Source organism: Hypanus sabinus, unplaced genomic scaffold (genome assembly GCF_030144855.1).
Source record: "Hypanus sabinus isolate sHypSab1 unplaced genomic scaffold, sHypSab1.hap1 scaffold_124, whole genome shotgun sequence".
NCBI lineage: Eukaryota > Metazoa > Chordata > Chondrichthyes > Myliobatiformes > Dasyatidae > Hypanus > Hypanus sabinus.
Window position 1 is genome coordinate 342,040 of NW_026779303.1, and position 22,594 is coordinate 364,633.

Here is a 22,594-nt window from a genome sequence, read left to right on the forward strand (position 1 = left end):
GAGATCTCCGTCCAACCACTTTTCAACTGTGCCCTCTCCACAAATTCTCTTTTTTTAATGATTGGAAACAAAACAAAGGTGATTTTCTCAACTGCTGCTGTAAAAGATTTTGTTCCCTTTCTCCGAGTTCCTAATCCTTGCATTTAGATAGCCGGAGCTCAGCTCTGTCTGAGAGATCCATCGGTTCCCATTCCCTCAGCAGTCGGAATCTCCCCAGGGCCCGTGTAAGGATCGTGGGGCTGAGGGACATTTAAGAGAGCAGGACTGTGCCGGGATTGCGGGTCATGGTGTCCGAAGCTCAGAGAAATTTCCCGAAACCGGTGTTGCAAACTTCACATTGTGAACTTTCTTACCTTATGCTGATCCTGCCGTTTGTGCACTGCGCGCATGCGTGATATCCGGGGACGTGAACAATGCTGACGCCTGCGAATTCAATCGGTCCTTCGCCGAATGCGACTTTTTTTAACGTACGGACTTATGGGTAATCACGGTGCCATTGAAAGTTTCTGCATCACCGATTCCATGACAATACTTAAGTGCTTTTTTTTTGTGGCGGCTCCCATTAACAATATACTACATATCAGCAGGCAGTTCGTGTATCTAATGCCAAAGTACAAACCTATTACAAATGTTGATATGAAACACAGAAGATTCTGCAGTTGCTGGAAATACAAACACACACACACGCAGCAACTAAGCAGAGGAATACACAGTCTTGGCATGCTGAAGGCCGTCGGCCTAAACGCTGTCTATTTATTTTTCATCACATTTGCGGCCTGATCTGTTGATTTCCTCCAGTACTTTGCAGAAATTAACCACCCCTTTTCAATCAAACCGATTCAAAACGTTTCTGATCTTTCATTTGTACCCACATCCTGCTGGAGTTATTCAGCTTCCTTCTACTCATCGTAAACCGCAGGCACCATTTGTTTCTGGAGTCCCAAAGTCCTGACTCAGGCTGGCAACTCTTTGGTTTCTGACTCTGGTCCATCGAAGATTCACTCGCTAGTCTGCTGTCAGGGTTTAGAGGCGCATTGCAAGAAGGTTAAAACCACAGTTCTTCAGCATGGAGAAAATCATGCAGGAAATTCATGGAGGCATATTTGATGATGAGAGTCATTTGACGTGTGGATAGCCAAAGGCTTTTTCCCAGGGCTGGAACGGCTAACACGAGGGGGCATAGGTTTAATTTGCTTGAATGTTGGTACAGAGGTGATGTCAGAGCTATTTTTTTTAAACAAAGAGGTGTTTGTGTGGAATGCACTGCAAGCGACGGTGGTAGAGAGGGATACAATAGGGTATTTTAAGAGACTCTTAGATAAGTACATGTAGCTTAGGAAGATAGAGAGCTTTGCGGTTGGCAGTTTCTGGAGTAAGTTACATGGTCGGCATAACATTATGGACCAACGCGTCTATAACATGCTGTAGATTTCTATAATTCTATGAAATTCAAGGGAAATCTCTTATCCCACGGAGAGATGACTAGTTGCAACCTGTCATCATAGAGATTGTGAGAGGGAAACGGCAGGGATAGATTTTGATATACTGTTATGGAACAGAAACATGGGCAGGAACCAAATGGACTGAGTGGGCTTTCTAGTTTATGTTGTGAGGGTGATAGAGACAGTAAGTACCTGAGACACGGGATAAATGATACAGAATTGACTTATCATTCATAGATCCACAATGTAAAACTTCTGTCTAGTCTAAGGCTAACATCAGCAGAACTGACCCCTCCAATGCTCAGTGACCAGGGTTCAGTCCTGGGTGAGATGAGCAGCCGCAAGAACTGCAGAATCTGACAGTAACAGTCCCTCATGAACCTGCAGCTGCCTTCAGTCACCGTGATGGTTAAACAGTTAACACGGAGCTGATTTGAACTTCCTCCCTGATGTGAAGTTGCTGGTGTTGCAGCAGCTGGGATGATTGAGTAAATCTCTCTCTTTATTTATTAATCTTTTTATTGATATAAAGGAATATAAATACAAACAAGAGGAGAATTATCTCAAATGTAAATATCAATAACAATACAAACAGAAAGTGAAATAAACATTATCAAAGTCATACATAGTGTTAAGCTATTATGTGATATATAATAAAAAAAAGACGACAGATGATTCTCCTCCATTTTATTCATGGAGAAAAAAAACTTTAAATTATGAAATGAAGAAAATAAAACATTGCACTCTACAAAATTAAAAGGAACTGGGCAGTCCATTCTGAGGATATGATCAAAAAGAAAAAAAAAAGAAAGAATTTTGATCAAATCTAGAACTTTGAAAAAAAATTGTAAAAGTAATAACTCAAATCAAATGAAAATATTGAATAAATGATCACCAGATTTGGTCAAATTTACAGGATGTATCTAATGTCCGACTTTTTATTTTCTCTAAACTTAGACAGGACATAATGGAGGAAAGCCAATAAAAGACAGTGGGTGGATTAGAATCCTTCCACTTCAGTGAAATGGCTGTCCTAGTCAATGAAGTCAATCAGGAATATTTCCTGGTTCCAATGGGATAATCCCAATGGTTCCAGATCCAAGACGTTTGACAATGTTTTAAAAACATCTCTCCAGAAATTGTCTAGTTTTACACAAGACCAAAACACATGAGTGAAAGTGGCCAGCTCAATATTACATCTGTCAGAGACAGGATTGATGTTGGAAAAAATATGTGCTAGTTTATCCTTTGACATACACTACATTAAACTGTATCAAGGAATGGCGGGCACAAAGAGATGAGTTATTAACCAAATAAAAATTTTACTCTATTGATTATCTGAAAATGACTCTTGAAATTCCAATTCCCAAGCAGGTTTAATTATATCATTAGATATCATTTGAATAGTGATTTATAAATTATAGCTATCAGCCTTTTATGAAGTGGTTTAAGATGAAAAAACGGCATCTGTCATATTAGGTGGATAAACAGAAGGATAATTTGGCAGCAAACCACGTAAAAAATTCCCAATATGTAATTATCTAAAAAAGTCTACATTAGATAAATCTGGCTATCCACAGGACCAATGCCTCTCATCATCTTATACACCTGCATGAATTTCCTGCATGTTTTTCTCCATGCTGAATAAGACGATGGCCACACTGTGGTTTTAAAGTTATTCAGAGCTCTGGGCTAAGGTGGTTCTTCCCTGCTCTTTTGAACGTTTTGCGTCATTTTCACTAATTTCAAGGGACTGTTCCTCAGGCAGCTGGGTTGTTGCAACACGCCTCTAAACCCTGACAGTAGACTAGCGAGTGAATGTTTCTGACCAGAGTCAGAAACCAAAGAGTGGCCAGCCTGAATCAGGGCTTTATAACCATATAACAATCACAGCACGGAAACAGGACATCTCGGCCCTCATGGTCCGTGCCGAACTCTTAATCTCACCTAGTCCCACCTACCCGCACTCAACCCATAACCCTCCCCTCCTTTCCTGTCCATATACCTATCCAATTTTACCTTAAATGACACAACTGAACTGGCCTCTACTACTTCTACAGGAAGCTCATTCCACACAGCTATCACTCTCTGAGTAAAGAAATACCCCCCCCCCGTGTTTCCCTTAAACTTCTGCCCCCTAACTCTCAAATCATGTCCTCTCGTTTGAATCTCCACTGCTCTCAATGGAAACAGCCTATTCACGCCAACTCTATCTATCCCTCTCAAAATTTTAAATACCTCGATCAAATCCCCCCTCAACCTTCTACGCTCCAATGAATAGAGACCTAACTTGTTCAACCTTTCTCTGTAACTTAAGTGCTGAAACCCAGGTAACATCCTAGTAAATCGTCTCGGCACTCTCTCTAATTTACTGATATCTTTCCTATAATTCGGTGACCAGAACTGTACACAATATTCCAAATTTGGCCTTACCAATGCCTTGTACAATTTTAACATTACATCCCAACTTCTGTACTCAATGCTCTGATTTACAAAGGCCAGCGTTCCAAAAGCCTTCTTCACCACCCTATCTACATGAGACTCCACCTTCAGGGAACTATGCACTGTTATTCCTAGATCTCTCTGTTCCACTGCATTCCTCAATGCCCTACCATTTACCCTGTATGTTCTATTTGGATTATTCCTGCCAAAATGAAGAACCTCACACTTCTCAGCATTAAACTCCATCTGCCAACGTTCAGCGTTCCACCATCTTTAGGACTGCAGAAAAAAAATGAGGCCTGGAGTTCACGATGAGGAGGAGGAAGAGGAATCACACCAGCAGGATGTGGCTACAAATGAAAGATCAGAAACATTTTGAAACTGTTTGATTGAAAAAAGGTGTTTAATTTCTGCAAAGTTCTGCAGGAAATCAACAGATCAGGCCGCAAACGTGGAGAGGAAAAATAGACAACGTTTAGACAGAGCCCGTTCAGCATGCCTAGACTGTGTACTCCTCTGCTTAGTTGCTGCCTGAACTGCAGAGTTCCTCCAGCATTGTGTGTCTGCGTCTCTCTATTTCCAGCAACTGCAGAATCTCTTCTGTCATTTGTAAGAGGATTGTACATTGGCATTAGATACACGGAATACCTGTTAGTATCGACTTTGTTTGTTTCTGGGAGCCGTCACACAAAAGAAAACTGAGCTATGGACATGCAACCGGTGCTTGCAGAGACTTTCAATGGCACCGTGGTTACCGATAAATCCATGCCAAAGCACCGATCTAATGCGCAGGCGTTAGCGTTGTTAATTATACCCGAACATCACGCATGCGCGCAGTGCGCAAATGGAAGGATCAGCATCAGGTAAGAGTGTTCGCCACGTGAAGTTTTCAACACAGTTTTAGGAAATTTTCTGTGAACTTCGGACACCGTGGCCCGCAATCCCGGCACAGTCCTGCTCTCTTCCCTCTCTCTCAGTCCCACGATCCGTACACGGGCCCCGGGGAACTTCCGGCTGATGAGGGAATGGGAACCGATGGATCTCTCAGACAGAGCTGAGCTCCAGCTATCTAAATGCAAGGATTAGGAACTCGGAGAAAGGGAACAAAATCTTTTACATCACCAGCTGAGAAAATCACCTTTTTTTCTACCTCCAATCACAAACAAGAGAAAACCTGTGGAGAGGGCACAGTTTTAAGGTGCTTGGAAGCCGGTTGGAAGGAGATGTCAGGGGTTGTGTGCTTTATACGTACCGTGGGTTACTCATAACAAACCATATTCTGGAAGAATTGACCTTTTATTTAACAACAACAAAACCACGTTTTAAACTGCCATGCTTCTCGATCAGTCTTCATTTCTGCGCATGCTCGGAACTCTGTCCCATCCCTTTCTCACACGTGATGTCACAACGAGGGGGGAGTTTTTTTTTACCCAGAGTGGCGAGTGTGTGGAATGGGCTGTGATGGAGGCCGATACAATAGGGTCTTTTAAGAGGCTCCTGGATAGGTACATGACGCGTAGAAAAATAGAGGGCTGTGGGGAATATCAGGTAATTTTTAACGTAAGTAATGTTCGGCACAGCATTGGGGGCTGGAGGTTGAGGCGTTCTTTATCTACGTTGGAAATCCAAGAAACACACATAAAATGCAGGAGGAACTCCACATTGATACAATTTTCCTTAGATGCTGTCTGACCTGCAGCATTTTGTGTGTGTTCCTTGTTCTACCACTTCTTGTTTTGGAATTTTCTACCGGTGAGAAAATGCCTTGACCCATTCTCTCCGGATACATAATGATATCAAACATCTTTGCCCTGGGCAACAGGTAGCTTTCGCATCACAAATGCGCCAGTCACCGATGAGACAGAGTACAGCCCTTCCCTTCATGTTCATTGGCATTGCCATCACTGAGTTCACCACTGTCAGTCCCCTGGGGGAGGGATCAGGGGGAATACAGAAAGTGGAGTCACCTGTGTGTATTGTGATGATGCAAAAGTTGCTGGAGAATTTGCAAGTGGGAAGAAATCGTGAAATATTTGGGAATCTGACTTTTTAAATCATTATTTAGTAAGCAAATCAGATATGGATAGTATGCAAAAGCTGTGATGAGAACATCCTTCATTACCTGCTACAGGCTTGCTACATAGGCAGTGTGAGAGTGCAGATGAACTCGATCAATCCAAGAGGAGATCAAAGTTCTTATTGACAGTGATTCACTGGCTTTTGAAATGAATATCTCAAAATATAAAATTCAGTGCAGACCATATTGTTGTCACTGGGTAAACATTGCACAGCACAAAGTTTTTGCACGCATAATTCAAATTGGAGGGGACATTAATGGGAATGAGGGGAGACTTCAGTGTCCCTGATGCCCTCACCTACAAGATGTGCATCCAGCTACAGCTTGTAACCCTGCACTTTAAGGAGCTGGAACTTGAAATGGATGAATTCCAGATCATCCGGCAGTTGGATGGGGTGATGGATATCACATGAAGAGATGTGAATTACACCCAAGTTGCAGCACTCAGGAAACTGGGTGAGTGTCAGGAAGGGGAATGAGGTTAAATAGTCATTGTTGAGTAATCTTGTGGCCATCCCCCACAAGAATAGGTGGACCAGTTTGGAAGGTGTTGTGTGGGGATTACCTGATGGAGCAAAGTCAAAAGGGAGATAGGGGATTTGTTAGTTAGTGGAACAGAAATAGAAGGTGACTACTATCCTAGTAGTAATGCGTCCCTGTGGGGTGGGTGGTTAATCTAAAGTTGCAGGGAGGATTGGTGCCAGAATGACAAATCAGATAGTGGAGAGATTGAGTTGAATTGACTTTATTACATACATCCTTCATATACTTAAAGAGTAGAAATCTTTACGTTATGTCTCCATCTAAGTGTGCAATTTATAGTAATTAATAATAATTAATATGTACAACAAGGCATACAAGGTAACAGAAATACAATTGTATCAGCATGAATGAATCAGTCTGATGGCCTGGTGAAGGGGCTGCCCCGGATCCTTGTGGTCCTGGCTTTTATGCTGCAGTACCGTTTCCCGGATGGTAGCGGCTGCAACAGTCTCTTGTTGGGGTGAATGAGCTCCCCAATGATCCTATGGGTCTGTTTTACACAATAATGTAAATACCCTGGATCATGGGAAGTTCACATATCCAGATGAGCTGGGCTGTCTGCACCACTCTCTGCAGAGCCCTGCGACTGAGGGAAGTACAGTTCCCATACCAGGCAGTGATGCAGACTCTCAGGATGTTCTCAAGTTGCCCCTGTAGAAAGTTCTTGGGATTTGGGGAACCATTCCAAACTTCTTCAAAAGTCTGAGGTGAAAAAGACGCTGTTGTGCCGTTTTCACCACACGGCTGGTATGTACAGACCTGGTGGGATCCTCGGTAATGTGTATGCTGAGGAACTGAAAGCTGTTCACCCTCTGAACAGCAGATCCATTGATGTTAGAAGGGTTTATCCTGTATCCATTCTTTCTGTCAGCCACAACCAGCTCCTTTGTTTTTGTGATAATGAGGGAGAGGTTGTTTTTTAGACACCAGACAGATGTTGTTCAGACTGCAGACAAAGTCAGCAATCAAAAGGTTGAGCATGGTGAGATGAATGTGATGAGCTGTGTCTATTGCAATGCAAGAAGCATCGTTGGAAAGCCAGAATAGCCCACGGCATGGAATTTTGATATTGTAGTCATTACTGTGAGTTGGTAACACCCAACAATCTGAGGGATTTAGAGGAACAAATTTGTAGAGAGATCACAGACTATTCCAAGAAACAAAGGCTGAGATTGTAAGCGATTTTAACTTTCCATATATTGAGTGGGACTCCCATACTGTAAAAGAACTAAAAGGGTTAGAATTTGTCAAATGCGTCCTTAATCAGGACGTAGAATTCCTGATGTAGAAGTGTGAAATAAGCTGTTAGGAAACAATTCAGGGCTAGTGATTGAAATTAATGTATGGGAACACTTTGTATTCAGAGATCATAATGCTATCATATTCCAAATAAATATGGAAAAAGAGAGGTCTGGAACACAGATTGAGATTCTAAATTGGAGAAAGGTCAATTTTGATGGTATCAGAAAGGATTTGACAAGTGTGGTTTGGGACAGAATGTTTTTTGGCAAAGGAGTAAATAAAGTGGGACACCTTCAGAAGTGAAATTTTAAAGGTATAGAGTATGTATGTGCCTGTCAAAATAAAAGTTGAGATGTAAATGATGCAGGGAACCTTGATTTTCAAGAGGAATCAAGGCCCCATTTTGTTCCTCTAAAAGCCTCAGACTGTTGGGTGCAACCAAGACTCATTAATGATTACAATATCATCATTCCATGCCCTGAGCATATCTGACCTTTTTTTAGTTGTCATCTGTTGGCTTCTAAAAGCTTGCCAATAGTTTTTGCTCTTTTGTTTGCCCTCCCTTTGGCCTTTATGTTGGGTTTGGCTTCTCATTTTGCCACAGTTGTGTCCTCCTGCCTTTCCAATGCTTCCTCTACTTGGGGATGTATCCATCACTCAGATCCCAAATTGCTCCAGAAACTCCAGCCATTGCTGCTCCATTGTCACTGCTGCCAGTTTCCCTTCCAATCAAGTCTGGCCAGCCTCTCTGTCATTGAAACATGGAGAAGTTCAGGACAGAAACATGCCATTTGGCCCATCTTCTCAATGCTGGAAAAACATTCGAGCTGTGGAATGCAATGACCTGCACCGGGACCATAGCACCTCCCATCCAGATACCCATCCAAACGTCTCTTAAATGGTAAAATGGAGCTACCATACACCACTTGTGCTGGCATCTCATTCCACACTCACATGGCCAATAATTTGTTCCCCATAAATTTTCACACTTAAAATCAGTTGGAAAAGGCTGCTTGCATTTACCCATTCTATACCGTTATATTTTGTCTACATAGAAACATAGAAAACTACAGCACAATACAGGCCTTTTGGCCCAAACATATCCTTACCTTAGATCTAACTCGGCATACCCCTAGCCCTCTAACTTTCTAAACTCCATGTATCCATCCAGGAGTCTCTTAAATGACCCCTTTGTTTCCGCCTCCAGCACCACCATGGACTCGTGCATGCACTCACCACTCTCTGTGTGAGAAAAAGAAACCATCTTCTATACTTCTAACAAATCCTCAAATCAATATCGTTTCCTTGTTTATTTTTAGAGCTTTTTTCAGGTGTATAAGATGATGAGGGGCATTGATCGGGTGGATAGCCAGAAGTTTGTTCCTAGGTCAGAAATGGCTAATATGAGGGGGCATACAGACTTTTAAGGTGCTTAGAAATGTAAACCGAGGGGATGTCGGGGGGTATGTTTATTACGCAGAGAGTGTTGGATGTGTGTAATGCACTGCCAGCAGCAGAGTCGGAAGCAGATACAATAGGGTCTTTTAACAGCCTCTTAGATGGGTACATGGAGCATAGAAAAGTAGAGGGCTGTGTGCTGGGAAGTTCCAGGCAGTTTCCAGAGTAGGTTACATGGTTGGCACAGGACTGTGGGCCAGAGTGCCTGTAACGTGCTGTAGATATCACTGTTATATGTTAAGGAGCAAAACAACTTTGGTTAACTTCCGATCATCTGGTCCCACCCCCATCACTAAAGATGACTTAATTATCTCTGCCAGGGACCCAACAATTTCTGCACTTGACTCCCACAGGGTCTAATCCACCCTAATCTGCCTCAGGATAGGAAACACCTCCTCCACTTTAGTCAGTACAGGATCCACGATGTTAACTTCGCTTTTCCAAACTTCCATAGACTCTGTGTCCTGTCTCCTGACTAAATAGAGATTTAAAAAAAAACGAGGATCTCCCTATCTGCTTTGTTTCCACACATGGATTGCCACGCTGGTCTTACAGAGGACCAACTTTCTCCCTTACAATACTTTTGCTGTTACTCTATCACTAGAATCACTTAGGATTATCCTTCATCTGTTTTGTGAGGGCAAAACATGCTTTCATTTAGCCATCCTGATTTATTTCTTATGCGTTCTCTTGCATTTCTTATACTCCATAAGAACCTGCCTGCCTATTCCTGTTATACAATTCCATTTTGTGCTTCACCAGGGTCTCAATATCTCTTGAAAAACAAGGTTCCCAACAGTTTCTGTCTTTACCTTTTATTCTGACAAGGAGATACCCGCTTTGTACTTTCAAAATTTCGCTTTGAAAGACTCCCATTTACCAAGCACACCTTTGCCATAAAGCAGCCTGTCCCAATCCACAGTTGCCAGATCCTAGTGTTGATTCCAGGTGTTGATCCATGCCCTGAACACATCCGCCTTTCCTACGCTGCTCCTTGCATTGAAATATACAGGGCTCAGCATATTCACTGCACCATGCTGATCTTTTTCATTCCTGACTTTGTCTGAGGACTGGACAACATCTGTCTCCACAACCCCTCCACTATCTGGTCTGTTATTCAGCCTCCCATTCCCCCTGCAACTTTAGTTTAGCCCTCCTTACCCCCACCTCCCACCATGCAGCTCTATCAGCCCTTTGGCTTTCCTCTCACAGATCAATGAAAAGGAGGTGCATACCAGGTACAGGCAGGTAGGAACAAATGGGGTACTTATGAAATACAGGAAATTCAAGTGAACACTTGAAAGAAATAAAAGAAGGCATGAAGTTGCCCCAGCAGACAAGGTGAAGGAGAATCCTCAGGGATTCCGCATATATGTTAAGAGCAAAAAGATTGCAAGGGAAATAATTAATCCTCTGGAAGATCAAAATGGTAATCCATATGAAGGAGAGCATAGACTTGGGGAGATTTTTTCTGCATCTGTATTTACTCAGGAGATGGACACAGAGTCTATAGAAGTGAGGCAAAGCCGCATCAACTTCATGGACCCTGTACAGATTACAGAGGTGGAGGGGTTTGCTGTTTTGAGGCAAATTAGTGTGGATCAATCCCCAGGGCCTGACAAGTTGTTCACTTGGACCCTGCGGAAGACAAGTGCAGAAATTATCGGGGCCTTAGCACAGATATTTAAATCATCCTTAGTGACAGGTGAGGTACTGGAGGATTGGAGGACAGACAATGTTGTTCTGATGTTCAAGAAAGGCTGCAAAAATAAACTAGGAAATTATACGTTGGTGAGCTTGACATCAGAACAGGGAAAGTTATTGGAATGTGGGTGCAGGAACCAGGTATATACTGTAAGTATTTGGATAGGTGTGGACCAAAAAAGGATAGGCAGCGTGGCTCTAGCCAATCTTATAGAGTCTCTTGAGGAAGTTATAAGGAAAGTGGATGAGGGCAAGGCAGTGGATATTGTCTACATGGACGTTAGCAAGGCACTTGACAAAGTCTCATATGGGAGGTTGGTCAAGAAGGTTCAGTCACTCAGCATTCAAGATGAGAGAGTAAATCGGATGAGACACTGTCTTTGGGAGAAGCCAGAGTGTGGTAGCAGATGGTTGCCTCTCTGACCGGAGGCCACTGTCTAGTGGTTGCCACAGGGATCAGTGCTGGATCTGTTGTTGTTTGTCATCTATATCAGTAATCTGGATGATAGTGTGGTTAACTGGATCAGCAAATTTGTGGATGACAACAAGACTGGGGGTTTAGCGGACTGCGAGATTTACTTCTTATGTGTTCTCTTGCATTTCTTATACTCCATTAGAACCTGCCTATCCCTGTTATGTAACTCCATTTTGTGCTTCACCAGGGTCCCAATATCTCTTGAAATCCAAGGTCCCTACAGTTTAACATAACCTCTTCGCTGACGATCAACACTGCTGCACCTCAGAGGTGTGTGCTTAGCCCACTGCTCTACTCTCTGTATACACATGTCTGTGTGGCTAGGCATAACTCAATCACCATCTACAAATTTGCTGACGATACACCCATTGTTGGTAGATTCTCAGATGGTGATGAGGGGGCATACAGGAGTGAGATATGCCAGCTAGTGGAAGGGTGCCACAGACACAACCTGGCACTCAACGTCAGTAAGATGAAAGAGCAGATTGTGGACTTCAGGAAGAGTAAGATGAGGGAGCACGCACCAATCCTCATAGAGGGATCAGAAGTAGAGACTGTGAGCAACTTTAAATTCCTGGGAGTCATGATCTCTGAGGATCTAATCTGGTCCCAGCACATGGATGTAGTCAGAAAGAAGGCAAGACAGTGGCTATGCTTTCTTAGGACTTTGACGCGGTTTGGCATGTCAACAAATACGCTCAAACACTTCTATAGTTGCAGCGTGGAGAGCATTCTGACAAGCTGCATCACTGTCTGGTGTGGAGGGGCTTCTGCACAGGACCGTAAGAAGCTGCAGAAGGTTGCAAATCTAGTCAGCTCTATCTTGTGTACTAGCCTACAAAGTATCCAGGACATCTTTAGGAAGCAGTGTCTCAGAAAGGCAGCGTCCATTATTACTGTCCTCCAGCACCCAGGGCATGCCCTTTTCTCATTGTTACCTTCAGGCCTGAATGAACAACAGTGATTCAACAACAGCTTCTTCCCCTCTGCCATCCAATTCCTAAATGGAATTTGAAGCTTTGGACACTATCTCACTTCTACTGTTTTTGCACATTTTTAATGATCTATCCATTACACATAATTTATTTAATTGTTTATTTCTAATGTTTTAATGTATTTATTTTTTTTTTATTATTATTATCTATGCTGGGCTATGTACTGCATTGAACTGCTGCTGCAAAGTTAACAAATTTCACGACACATGCCGGTGATAATCAACCTGATCCTGATTCTGAGTTTCTATCTTTATCTTTTATTCTGAGAAGCACATAACCGCTTTGTACTTTCAAAATTTCACTTTGAGGGCCTCCCATTTACCAAGCACACCTTTGCCATAAAGGAGCCTATCCCAGTCCACAGTTGCCAGATCCTAGTATCCTAATTCCAGGTGTTGATCCATGCCCTGAACACATCCACCTTTCCAACGCTGCTCCTTGTATTGAAATATACAGGGCTCAGCATATTCACTGCACCATGCTCAACTTTTTCATTCCAGACTTTGTCTGAGGACTGAACAACATCTGTCTCCACAACCCCTCCACTATCTGGTCTGTTATTCAGCCTCCCATTCCCCCTGCAACTTTGGTTTAACCCCCCGCCCCTTACCCCCACTTCCCAGCATGCAGCTCTATCATCCCTTTTGCTTTCCTCTCCCAGATCAATGAAAATGAGGTGCATACCAGGTACAGGCAGATAGGAACAAATGGGGTACTTATAAAATACAGGAAATTCAAGTGAACACTTGAAAGAAATAAAAGAAGGCACGAGGTTGCTCCAGCAGACAAGGTGAAGGAGAATCCTCAGGGATTCTGCAGATATGTTAGGAGCAAAAGGATTACCAGTGGAAAAAATTAATCTTCTGCAAGATCAGAATGGTAATCCATAACAGGAGACAAAATAGATGGGGAGATTTTTTTTCTGCATCCGTATTTACACAGGAGATGGACACAGAGTCTATAGAAGTGAGGCAAAGGAGCATCAACTTCATGGACCCTGTACAGATTACAGAGGTGGAGTTGTTTACTGTCATAAGCCAAATTAGTATGGATAATTCCCCAGGGCCTGACAAGTTCTTCCCTGGGACCCTGCGGAAGACAAGTGCAGAAATTGTTAGGGCACAAACACAGTTATTTAAATAATCCTTAGTGACAGGTGAGGTACTGGAGGATTGGAGGACAGACAATGTTGTTCTGCTGTCCAAGAAAGGCTCTAAAAATAAATAAGAAACTGTACGTTGGTGAGCTTGACATCAGTCGGGGCAAAGTTATTGCACGTTATGTGCAGGAACTGGAGATGTAAGTATTTGGATAGATGTGGACTGATTAAAGATAGACAGCATGGCTTTCTGCATGGTAGGTCAGGTCTAACCAGTCTTATAGAGTCTCTCGAGGAAGTTATCAGGAAAGTGGATGAAGGCAAGGCACTGGATGTTGTCTACATGGACGTCAGCAAGGCACTTGACAAAGTCTCATATGGGAGGTTGGTCAAGAAGGTTCAGTCACTCAGCATTCAAGATGAGACAGTAAATTGGATGAGACACTGTCTTTGGGAGAAGCCAGAGTGTGGTGGCAGGTGGTTGCCTCTCTGACCGGAGGCCTGTGGCTCGTGGTTGTCTCAGGGATCAGTGCTGGATCTGTTGTTGTTTGTCATGTATATCAGTAATGTGGATGATAACATGGTCAGCTGGATCATGAGATTTGGGGATAACACCAAGATTGGGGTGTAATGAACCGCGAGGAGGACTGTCATGGCTTGCAGTGCAATCTTGATCAGCTGGAAAAATGGGTTAAGAAATGCAAAATGGAGTTTAATAGAGACAAGTGTGGGGTGTTGCATTTTGGTAGGAACTAGGTTTTATACAGTGACTGGTCGGGCACTGAGGAGTGTTGCAGAGGAAAGGGATCGAGGAATACACGTCTATATTTCACTGAAAGTGGTGTCACAGTTCAATAGGGACGGAAAGAAGGATTTTGGCACATTGGCCTTCATAAACCAAAGTTCAGAGTACAGGAGGTGGATGTTATGTTGACTTTGTACAAGACAATGGTGAGGCCTAATTTGGAATATTGAGTGCAGTTTTAGTCACCAACTTACAAGAAAGATGTAAAGACTTTGGAAGAGTTCAGAGAAAATTCACAAAGATGTTGCCAGGTCTGGAGGACTTGGGTTATAAGGAAAGATTGAACAGGTCAGGACTTTATTCCTTGGAATGTAGAAGATTGAGGGGAGATTTGATGGAGGCATATGAGAGTTCTGAGGTTTATAGATAGGGTAAATGGAAGCTGGCTTTTACCACTGAGATGGATTGGGACTACATTGGTTAAGGGTGAAAGGTGAAACATTCAAGAGTAAAATTCTTCACACAGACGGTCATCTGGGTGTGGAATGAGCAGCCAGCACAAGTGGTGCATGTGAGCTCAATTCTGCCGGGTGAGTTTCCAAAGAGATCACCAGCTCGTAACCCAGCACGGATGGAAAGCGTGCAGGGGAGCCGGATGGATTCGAACTCAGGACCTTTCGTCCTGAAATCCTGATGCCACCTCGCCACCATCCAGTTCAAGAGATACTTACATGGCATTGAAACTGTGGGAGATTAAATTAACATTACATAAAGAAACCCCCGGCTGCACGTCAAGAAAGGCTATTTGTGTGAGGGTGTTTCAGTTACTGTGGGGCCAGGCACCCATGCAGCTCAGTGGGAACAGGGAATAGTACCAATGGAGAGAGTCTGACAAGTCACAGGTTGGAGATGGCAGAAATGCCCCATTCTTATAGAGACAGGAGGAGCTTCAGAGTGTTCAATGCTCATTCCAGATACCAGCACTCTGCCCAGTCAGGAGATGATTTCTCCATCCAACTTGGATTGAACCTCAATGTAACAGTGTGATATCAGATCACACCTTGACAACTCAAGTGATCTCATCTGAAATGTTGTCCTTCAACCACTGATGGATTTTTAACTCTTTTTACAGGTTGGAAACGACAAGGAATTTGTCTATGGGAATTCAAACACAACACACCAGTTGTGCTGTCTCTGTCTAAATATTTAAGGAACAAGGGATTCAATCAACCATTTTTCCTGTTCAGACCGTGGGGAAGGATTCACTCGGTCATCTGGTCTAATGGCTCACCAGCGAGTTCACACCAGCGAGCGGCCGTTCACGTGCTCAGACTGTGGGAAGGGATTCACATTGTCATCTCACCTAATGAGACACCAGACAGTTCATACTGGGGAGCGACCGTTCACCTGCCCAGAATGTGGGAAAGGATTCACTCAGTCATCTGAACTACTGGCACACCAGTCAGTTCACACTGGGGAGAGGCCGTTTAACTGCTCCGAATGTGGGAAGGGATTCACTCGGTCATCTCACCTACTGGCACACCAGCGAGTTCACACTGGAGAGAAGCCATTCACCTGCGCAGACTGTGGGAAGGGATTCTCTTGGTCATCTGATCTCCAAAAACACCAGCGAGTTCACAGTGGGGAGAGGCTGTTCACCTGCTCAGACTGTGGGAAGGGATTCACTCAGTTATCCAACCTACAGAGTCACCAACGAGTTCACACTGGGGAGAGGCCATTCATCTGCTCAGACTGTGGGAAGGGATTCAGTCAGTCAGCCACCCTACAGAGACACCAGCGAGTTCACAATGGGGAGAGGCCGTTCACCTGCTCAGTCTGTGGGAAGGGATTCACTCAGTCATCTGATATGCTGGCACACCAGCGATTTCACACTGGGGAGAGGCCATTCATTTGCTCAAACTGTGGGAAGGGATTCACTCAGTTATCCACCCTACAGAGACACCAGTCAGTTCACACTGGGGAGAGGCCGTTCACCTGCACATACTGTGGAAAGGGATTCACACGGTCATCCACCCTATTGGCACACCGGTCAGTACACACTGGGGAGTGGCCATTCATCTGCTCAGAATGTGGGAAAGGATTCACTCAGTCATCCAAACTACTGGCACATCGGTCAGTTCACACAGGGGAGAGGCCGTTCACCTGCGGTGAATGTGGGAAGGGATTCACTCAGTTATCTCATCTACAGAGACACCAGCGAGTTCACACTGGGTAGAGGCCATTCACCTACTCAGACTTTGGGAAGAGATTCTCTCAGTTATCTCCACCAAATGTGCGTCATTGACTTCACACTGGGGAGTGGTCATTCACCTGCTGTGAATGCGGGGAAGGATTCACTCAGTAATCAAACCTTTTGACAGACTACTGGGTTCACACTGGGGAGAAAGTTTCAATAAGCTGAATGCTGGATATTTGTCCATCACCGTTGCTGAATGCAATGTCAAGAGTGACTGTAAGGGCTGAACTCTGCAATTATTGCTGCTGCTCACCACACCCAGTTCTGCACCCTGGTCACTGGGCATGGGAGGAGTTCCTCCTGCTGCATATTCACCTTTAATGGGACTGGAGTTTAATTCTCTGAATCTGTGACAAATAAATCAGTTCTATTTTAAACTCTGTCTTTGGAACTTAGTGAATTTATAACACACCAAGTGTACAATAGAGATCAACTCAGGCCAGCTGGACACTACCAGTGATTCTGTTCCAGGACAGTCCTTTTAATTCCTCCCCTGTTGTTCATCTCTCGCTCTCCCTGTGGTGATGGGTTCCAAGCAGTCACCGCTCTGGGTGAAGAGGTTTCCCTTGAATTTTCTGCAGACTGAAGAAGTCGAGCTGACTGCAGTTCTGTCTGAGATGTTCTTTGCCCCTCAAATCTCTGGACGAGGAGGAATGACATTGGTAGTTAACCTCCTCAATCATGACTCATTTCAACATTATGGGTAATTTTCCCTGCTTCTAAAGGGTTGTTGAAAGCACCACTGTCCTCTAAAGACTGAAAGCAGAATGGAAAACCATTTGTTGGATGTTCAATGAAGCAGGGTCAGAAACCCGAGGGGGGTCTGCACAGGGCAGAGTTTGGGGCTCTGGACGATGGTTCGGGTAAGAACGTATGATGAGGAGAAGGGAATCAGCAGTAGGGCATGGCAACGAATGACAGAGTAGCAACATTTGGAAGCAGATTGACAAAATCTTTTGTTTGTCTGACTGATGACACAGACAATGCCTGTGGTGAGGTGCTCCACTGGTCGAGGAACATGTGTGTGTTGGGAATGGTTTTATCTATCGAGGGATTTGTTCCTGTAATATTATTAATGTCCTTCTAGGTCCCTCCAGCATTTTATGTACGTGTTGCTTGGATTTCCAGCATCCACAGATTTTCTCCTGTTTTTGATAAGAGCAAAAGCCGGGTCATATAATATAGCAAGAAAATAGTGGGAAATTAGAGGATTGGAAAGCTTTGACATAACCAACAGGAGACAACTAAAAAAAAACACACACACACAGGAGGGACAAGATGAAAAAGTAAGCTGAGTGAGCCAGTAATATCAAGTTTCAGAAGTTGTTCACATACATAAAGTGTAAAGGAGAGGCAAGAGTTGATATTGTACCGCTGGAAGATGATGCTGGTGAGATAGTAATAGAGCAAAGAAATCGCGGCCGAATGTAATAATTATTTTGTGTCATTCTTCACTGTGTAAGACACTCGCAGTATAAGACCATAAGACATAGGAGCAGAATTAGGCCATTCAGCCCCATCGAGTCTGCTCCACCGTTCTATAATGGCTGATCCCAGTTCTCACCCAACCCCATGCACCTGCCTCCTCGGCATATCCTGTAATGCCCTGACTGATCCGTAAACTATTAGCTTCTGCCTAAAATGTACGCACAGACTTGACCCCCACCACCGTCTGTGTCAGAGAATGCCATAGATTCACTGCTCTCTGGCTAAATAAAATCCTCCTTAACTATTCTGAAAGGTCGCTCCTCAGTTTGGAGGCTGTGCCCTCTGTCATGGCTACCCCTACCATGCGGAAAGTCCTCTCCTCATCCACACTAACTGGACCTTTCCACATTCGGTAGGATTCAGTGAGATTTTACATCCCCCCCCCCCAACATTTATTAAACATAAGTCAGTGCAGGAGTACAGGCCCAAAGAAGGAAACGCTTCTCATATCTTAACCCCTTTATTACCGGAATCATCTTCTTGAACACCCTCTGGACTCTCTGCAATGACAACACACCTTTTCTGAGATATGCATCCCAAATACTCTCAGTGCGGCCTAAGTAACGTCTTATAAAATATCAGCATTGTTTCCTTGCTTATAGATTCTACTTCACTTTAAATAAATGCCCACAATCATTTGGCTTCTTTATCATAGGCTCAACCTGTAAATTAACCTTCTGGGAATCTTGCCCAAGGATTCACATTTTCTGCTGTACTTCTGTTGTTTGAACCTTCTCCCCAATCAGATAATAGTTCACTATTGTTACTTTTGCCAAAGTGCTTTATCGTACATTTCCCAATATTGTATTCCATTTGCCTTTTTTTTTATCCCGTTCTTGAAATTTGTCGGTGTCCTGCTGCAATTGTATTGTTTCCTCAGCACTCCACCTACCTTCGTATCATCCACAAACCTTGCCACAAAGCCATCAGTTCCATTATCCAACTCATTGACAAACAATGTGAAAAGTAGTGGACCAAATACTGACCCCTGTAGACCACCAGTCACTGCCAGACAACCAGAATGAGCCCCTTTTATTCCCACTCGCTGCCTCTTGGCTGTCAGCCATTCCTCTATCCATGCCAGTATTACTTCTGACTTTTATCCTGTCGAGCAGTCTCATGTGTGACACCTTATCAGAAGCCTTCTGAAAGTCCAAGTAAATGATATCCACTGCCTCTCGTTTGTCCATCCTGCTTATGACTTCCTCAAAGAACTCTAACAGATTTGTCAGGCATGATTTCCCTGTACAGAACCTATGCTGGCTTTGATTTATTTTTAGTCCCCAAAACCTCATCTGTTATATTAAACTCAAATGCTTCCCCAGGCACTGAGGTTAGGCTAACTGGACTATAATTTGTTTTGTTTTTAGTTGCCCGTTGATGAATTTTACAAGAAACCCAATTATCTAACTTCCTACTCACTTTTGCTAACTTATACACACTTTCCTTGGCTTTTATACAGTCCTTAAATTCCTTTCTCAGCCGCGGTAGTCCAGCCCCACTGTTTGAGAACTACTTCTGCCGGACATATCTATCCTGTACGTTATGGACTATTCTCAGAGATGTCAGCCACCTGGGGAATCACCTCTCTCATGCCTCTGTAATTCCCTTTATTCCATTGCCATACTCCGCATGTGACCTATGCTTCTCCCTCACAAGTTGCAGTGGGAATTCAATCAAATTATGATCACTGCCTTCTAATGGTTCCTTTACATTAACCTCCCTAATAAGATCTGGGTTAATACACAACACCAAAACTAAGATAGCAGTTCCCTGAGTAGACTGAACCATCAGCTGCTCTAAAAAGCCATTTCGTAAGCATTCCCTCTCTTGTGATCGGACACAAAAGCCTGAAGGTAGATAAGACTGCTGGACCAGAAGGTGTGCACCCCAGGGTTCAGAAAGAGGTAGATGAAGAGACAGTGAAGGCATTAGAGTCATAGAACATTACAACACAGGCAAACCCCTTTCGGCCAATCTAGTCCATGCCAAAACATTAATCTGTTGAGTTCCAACAACTTCCACCTGGACCATAGCCCTCCATATCCCTCTCATCCATGGACGTAAGCAAACTTCTCTTGAAGATTGAAATCGTCCCTGCCACTTGCTCTGGCAGCTCGGTGTACACTCTCCCCGCCTCTGAATGAAGAAGTTCCCCCTTGGTTTTCTCTTCAAGTGATGAGTAATTATCTATCACAAATCACTAGATGTTGGAACGGTTCTGGCAGACTGGAAAGTTGCAAATGTCACACCACTCTTTAAGAAGAGAGAGAGGCAGAAGAAAGGACAACAAAGGTTTTGCCTCCTGAAAACCTTTAGGTGTATCTGATGAATTTTGGACCACTGATCATGAAAATCACCATGAAATTTCCCTGTGATGCACCATTTTTTGAAATCACTCGTATTATTTCAATTCATAATTCAGGTCAATTAAAATGTTGCCTGCAATGTGAGCTGGAAAGTTTCCTATCTTGTTCAGGCATGCTTGGGCATGCGTACGCGGCGCGGCTGCTGCATGGCAGGACAGGTTTTAATAATAGTTATTGGGTTCAGGACTGTAAGGATGGAATTTGATATCACCAGGCACAAAAAATTATATGAAGGATTTTAATATTTAAGACGGATGCTTCCCAGAATAAGCATTTTTATTGGTACACAAATCAAGCAGGTCATCAATGACAGGCAATTAAAGAATTTCTAGTGGGACTGGAGAAAATGACATGGAAGTTCAAGGAAGTTTTGAAAATTTTCTCAGCATCAACAGAGCACCAAGCTTTATGCAGCTGGTTGAAACCATGCTTATAGCATATAAAACCATGAAATGCAACATGTTACTAAAGATTCATTTTCTGCATTCACATTTGGACTTCCTCCCTGCAAATCTTGGTGCTGTTAGTGACGAGCATGGTGAAAGGTTTCACCAGGACATTGCGGTCATGGAGAAAAGATACCAGGGCAACTGAATCCAGCAATGCTGCAAATTAGTGTTGGACAATTAAGCGAGAAGCCTCAGACTCTGAGTATGAATGCAAATCATTAACAAAATATTTTTAACTTGGTTGCACCATTGCAAAGCATCAGCATCATTATGCAATTAAAAACAATATGTTCAATAAAAGTTAATTTGTCATTTTTTCCAAATTCCTGCGTGATACAAGTAGTGTTAAATTATACTTGTGTTAATCTTCAAGCAGATTATCATAAACAAAAAAATTCTGAGGAAGCAACACCTTTGAAAAAAAAATTGTTGTCCAGTGAAATTATAGGACAGTTAGTCTGATCTCAGTGGTCAGGAATATGTTCGGGTGTATTAAGGGTGAGTGTTTTGGGTATTGTAATTGGGGAGGTATGATGAAGTAGGACAGAGTCAGCAGAATTCCTTTGCAGGGAATCGTGTGTGACAAATCACTTGCAATATTTTGAGGAAATAACAGGCAAGATAGATAAATTATCATAGATCATTTGTAGATAAGATAAGATAGATAAGTTGTTTGCTTGGATTTTCAGATGAGCTTTAACAAGGTACCCCATGCAAGGCCGATTGAGAAAGTAAGGAGGCAATGGATCCAAGAGGACATTGCTTTGTGGGTCCAGAACTGGCTTGCCACAGAGGACAAAGAGTAGTTGTAGTCGGGTCCTATTTTGCATGGAGGTCGGTGACTAGTGGACTAGTGGATGACTCCCATCCGCTCCATAAGGTACTGGTTAGGCACAGAAGTACATTCAGCCAGAGACTCATTCCACCGAGATGCAATACTGAGCGTCTTAGGAAGTCATTCCTGCCTGTGGCCATCGAACTTTACAACTCCTCCCTCGGAGTGTCCGACACCCTGAGCCAATAGGCTGGTCTTGGACTTATTTCCACTTGGAATAATTTACTTATTATTATTTAATTATGGTTTTCTATTGCTATATTTCTAACCTATTCTTGGTTGGTGTGACTGTAACAAAACCCAATTTCCCTCGGGATCAATAAAGTATATTTGGCTGTATGTCTGGTGTGCCTCAGGGATCTGTTCTGGGACCTCTACTCTTCATGATTTTTATAAATGACCTGGATGAGGAAGTGGAGGGATGGGACAGTAAGTTTGCTGATGACACAAAGGTTGGGGGTGTTGTTGATAATGTGGAGGGCTGTCAGGGGTTACAGCAGGACATTGACAAGATGCAAAACTGGACTGAGAAGTGGCAAATGGAGTTCAACACTGATAAGTGTGAGGTGATTCATTTTGTTAGGTCAAATACGATGGCAGATTATAGTATTAATAGTAAGACTCTTGGCAGTGTATTGGATCCACGGGATCTTGGGTCCGTGTCCATAGGACATTCAATGCTGTTATGCAGGTTGACTGTGTGGTTAAAAAGGCATAAGGTGCATTGGCTTTCATCAACCGTGCGATTGAGTTTAAGAGCCGAGAGCTAATGTTGCAGCTATATAGGACCCTGGTCAGAGTCCACTTGGAGTACTGTGCTCATTTCTGGTCGCCTCAATACAGGAAAGTTGTGGAAACCATTGAAACGGTGCAGAGGAGATTTACAAGGATGTTGCCTGGATTGGGGAACGTCCCTTATGAGAATAGGTTGAGTGAATTCGGCCTTTTCTCTTTGGAGCGATGGAGGACGAGAG

The 22,594-nt window shown here is 43.4% G+C and overlaps 1 protein-coding gene across 1 annotated transcript in view; it reads left to right on the forward strand.

Annotated features, from left to right (window-relative positions):
• The window catches only part of LOC132386651 (zinc finger protein 214-like), a 243,883-nt gene extending 227,419 nt beyond the window's left edge, over window positions 1-16,464 (forward strand). Inside the window, exon 4 of the mRNA XM_059958968.1 lies at window positions 15,531-16,464. Coding sequence (XP_059814951.1) covers window positions 15,531-16,458 — 928 coding nt within the window. The 3' untranslated portion in view covers window positions 16,459-16,464. The remainder of the gene's footprint in view (window positions 1-15,530) is intronic.
• Window positions 16,465-22,594: the final 6,130 nt, after the last annotated feature.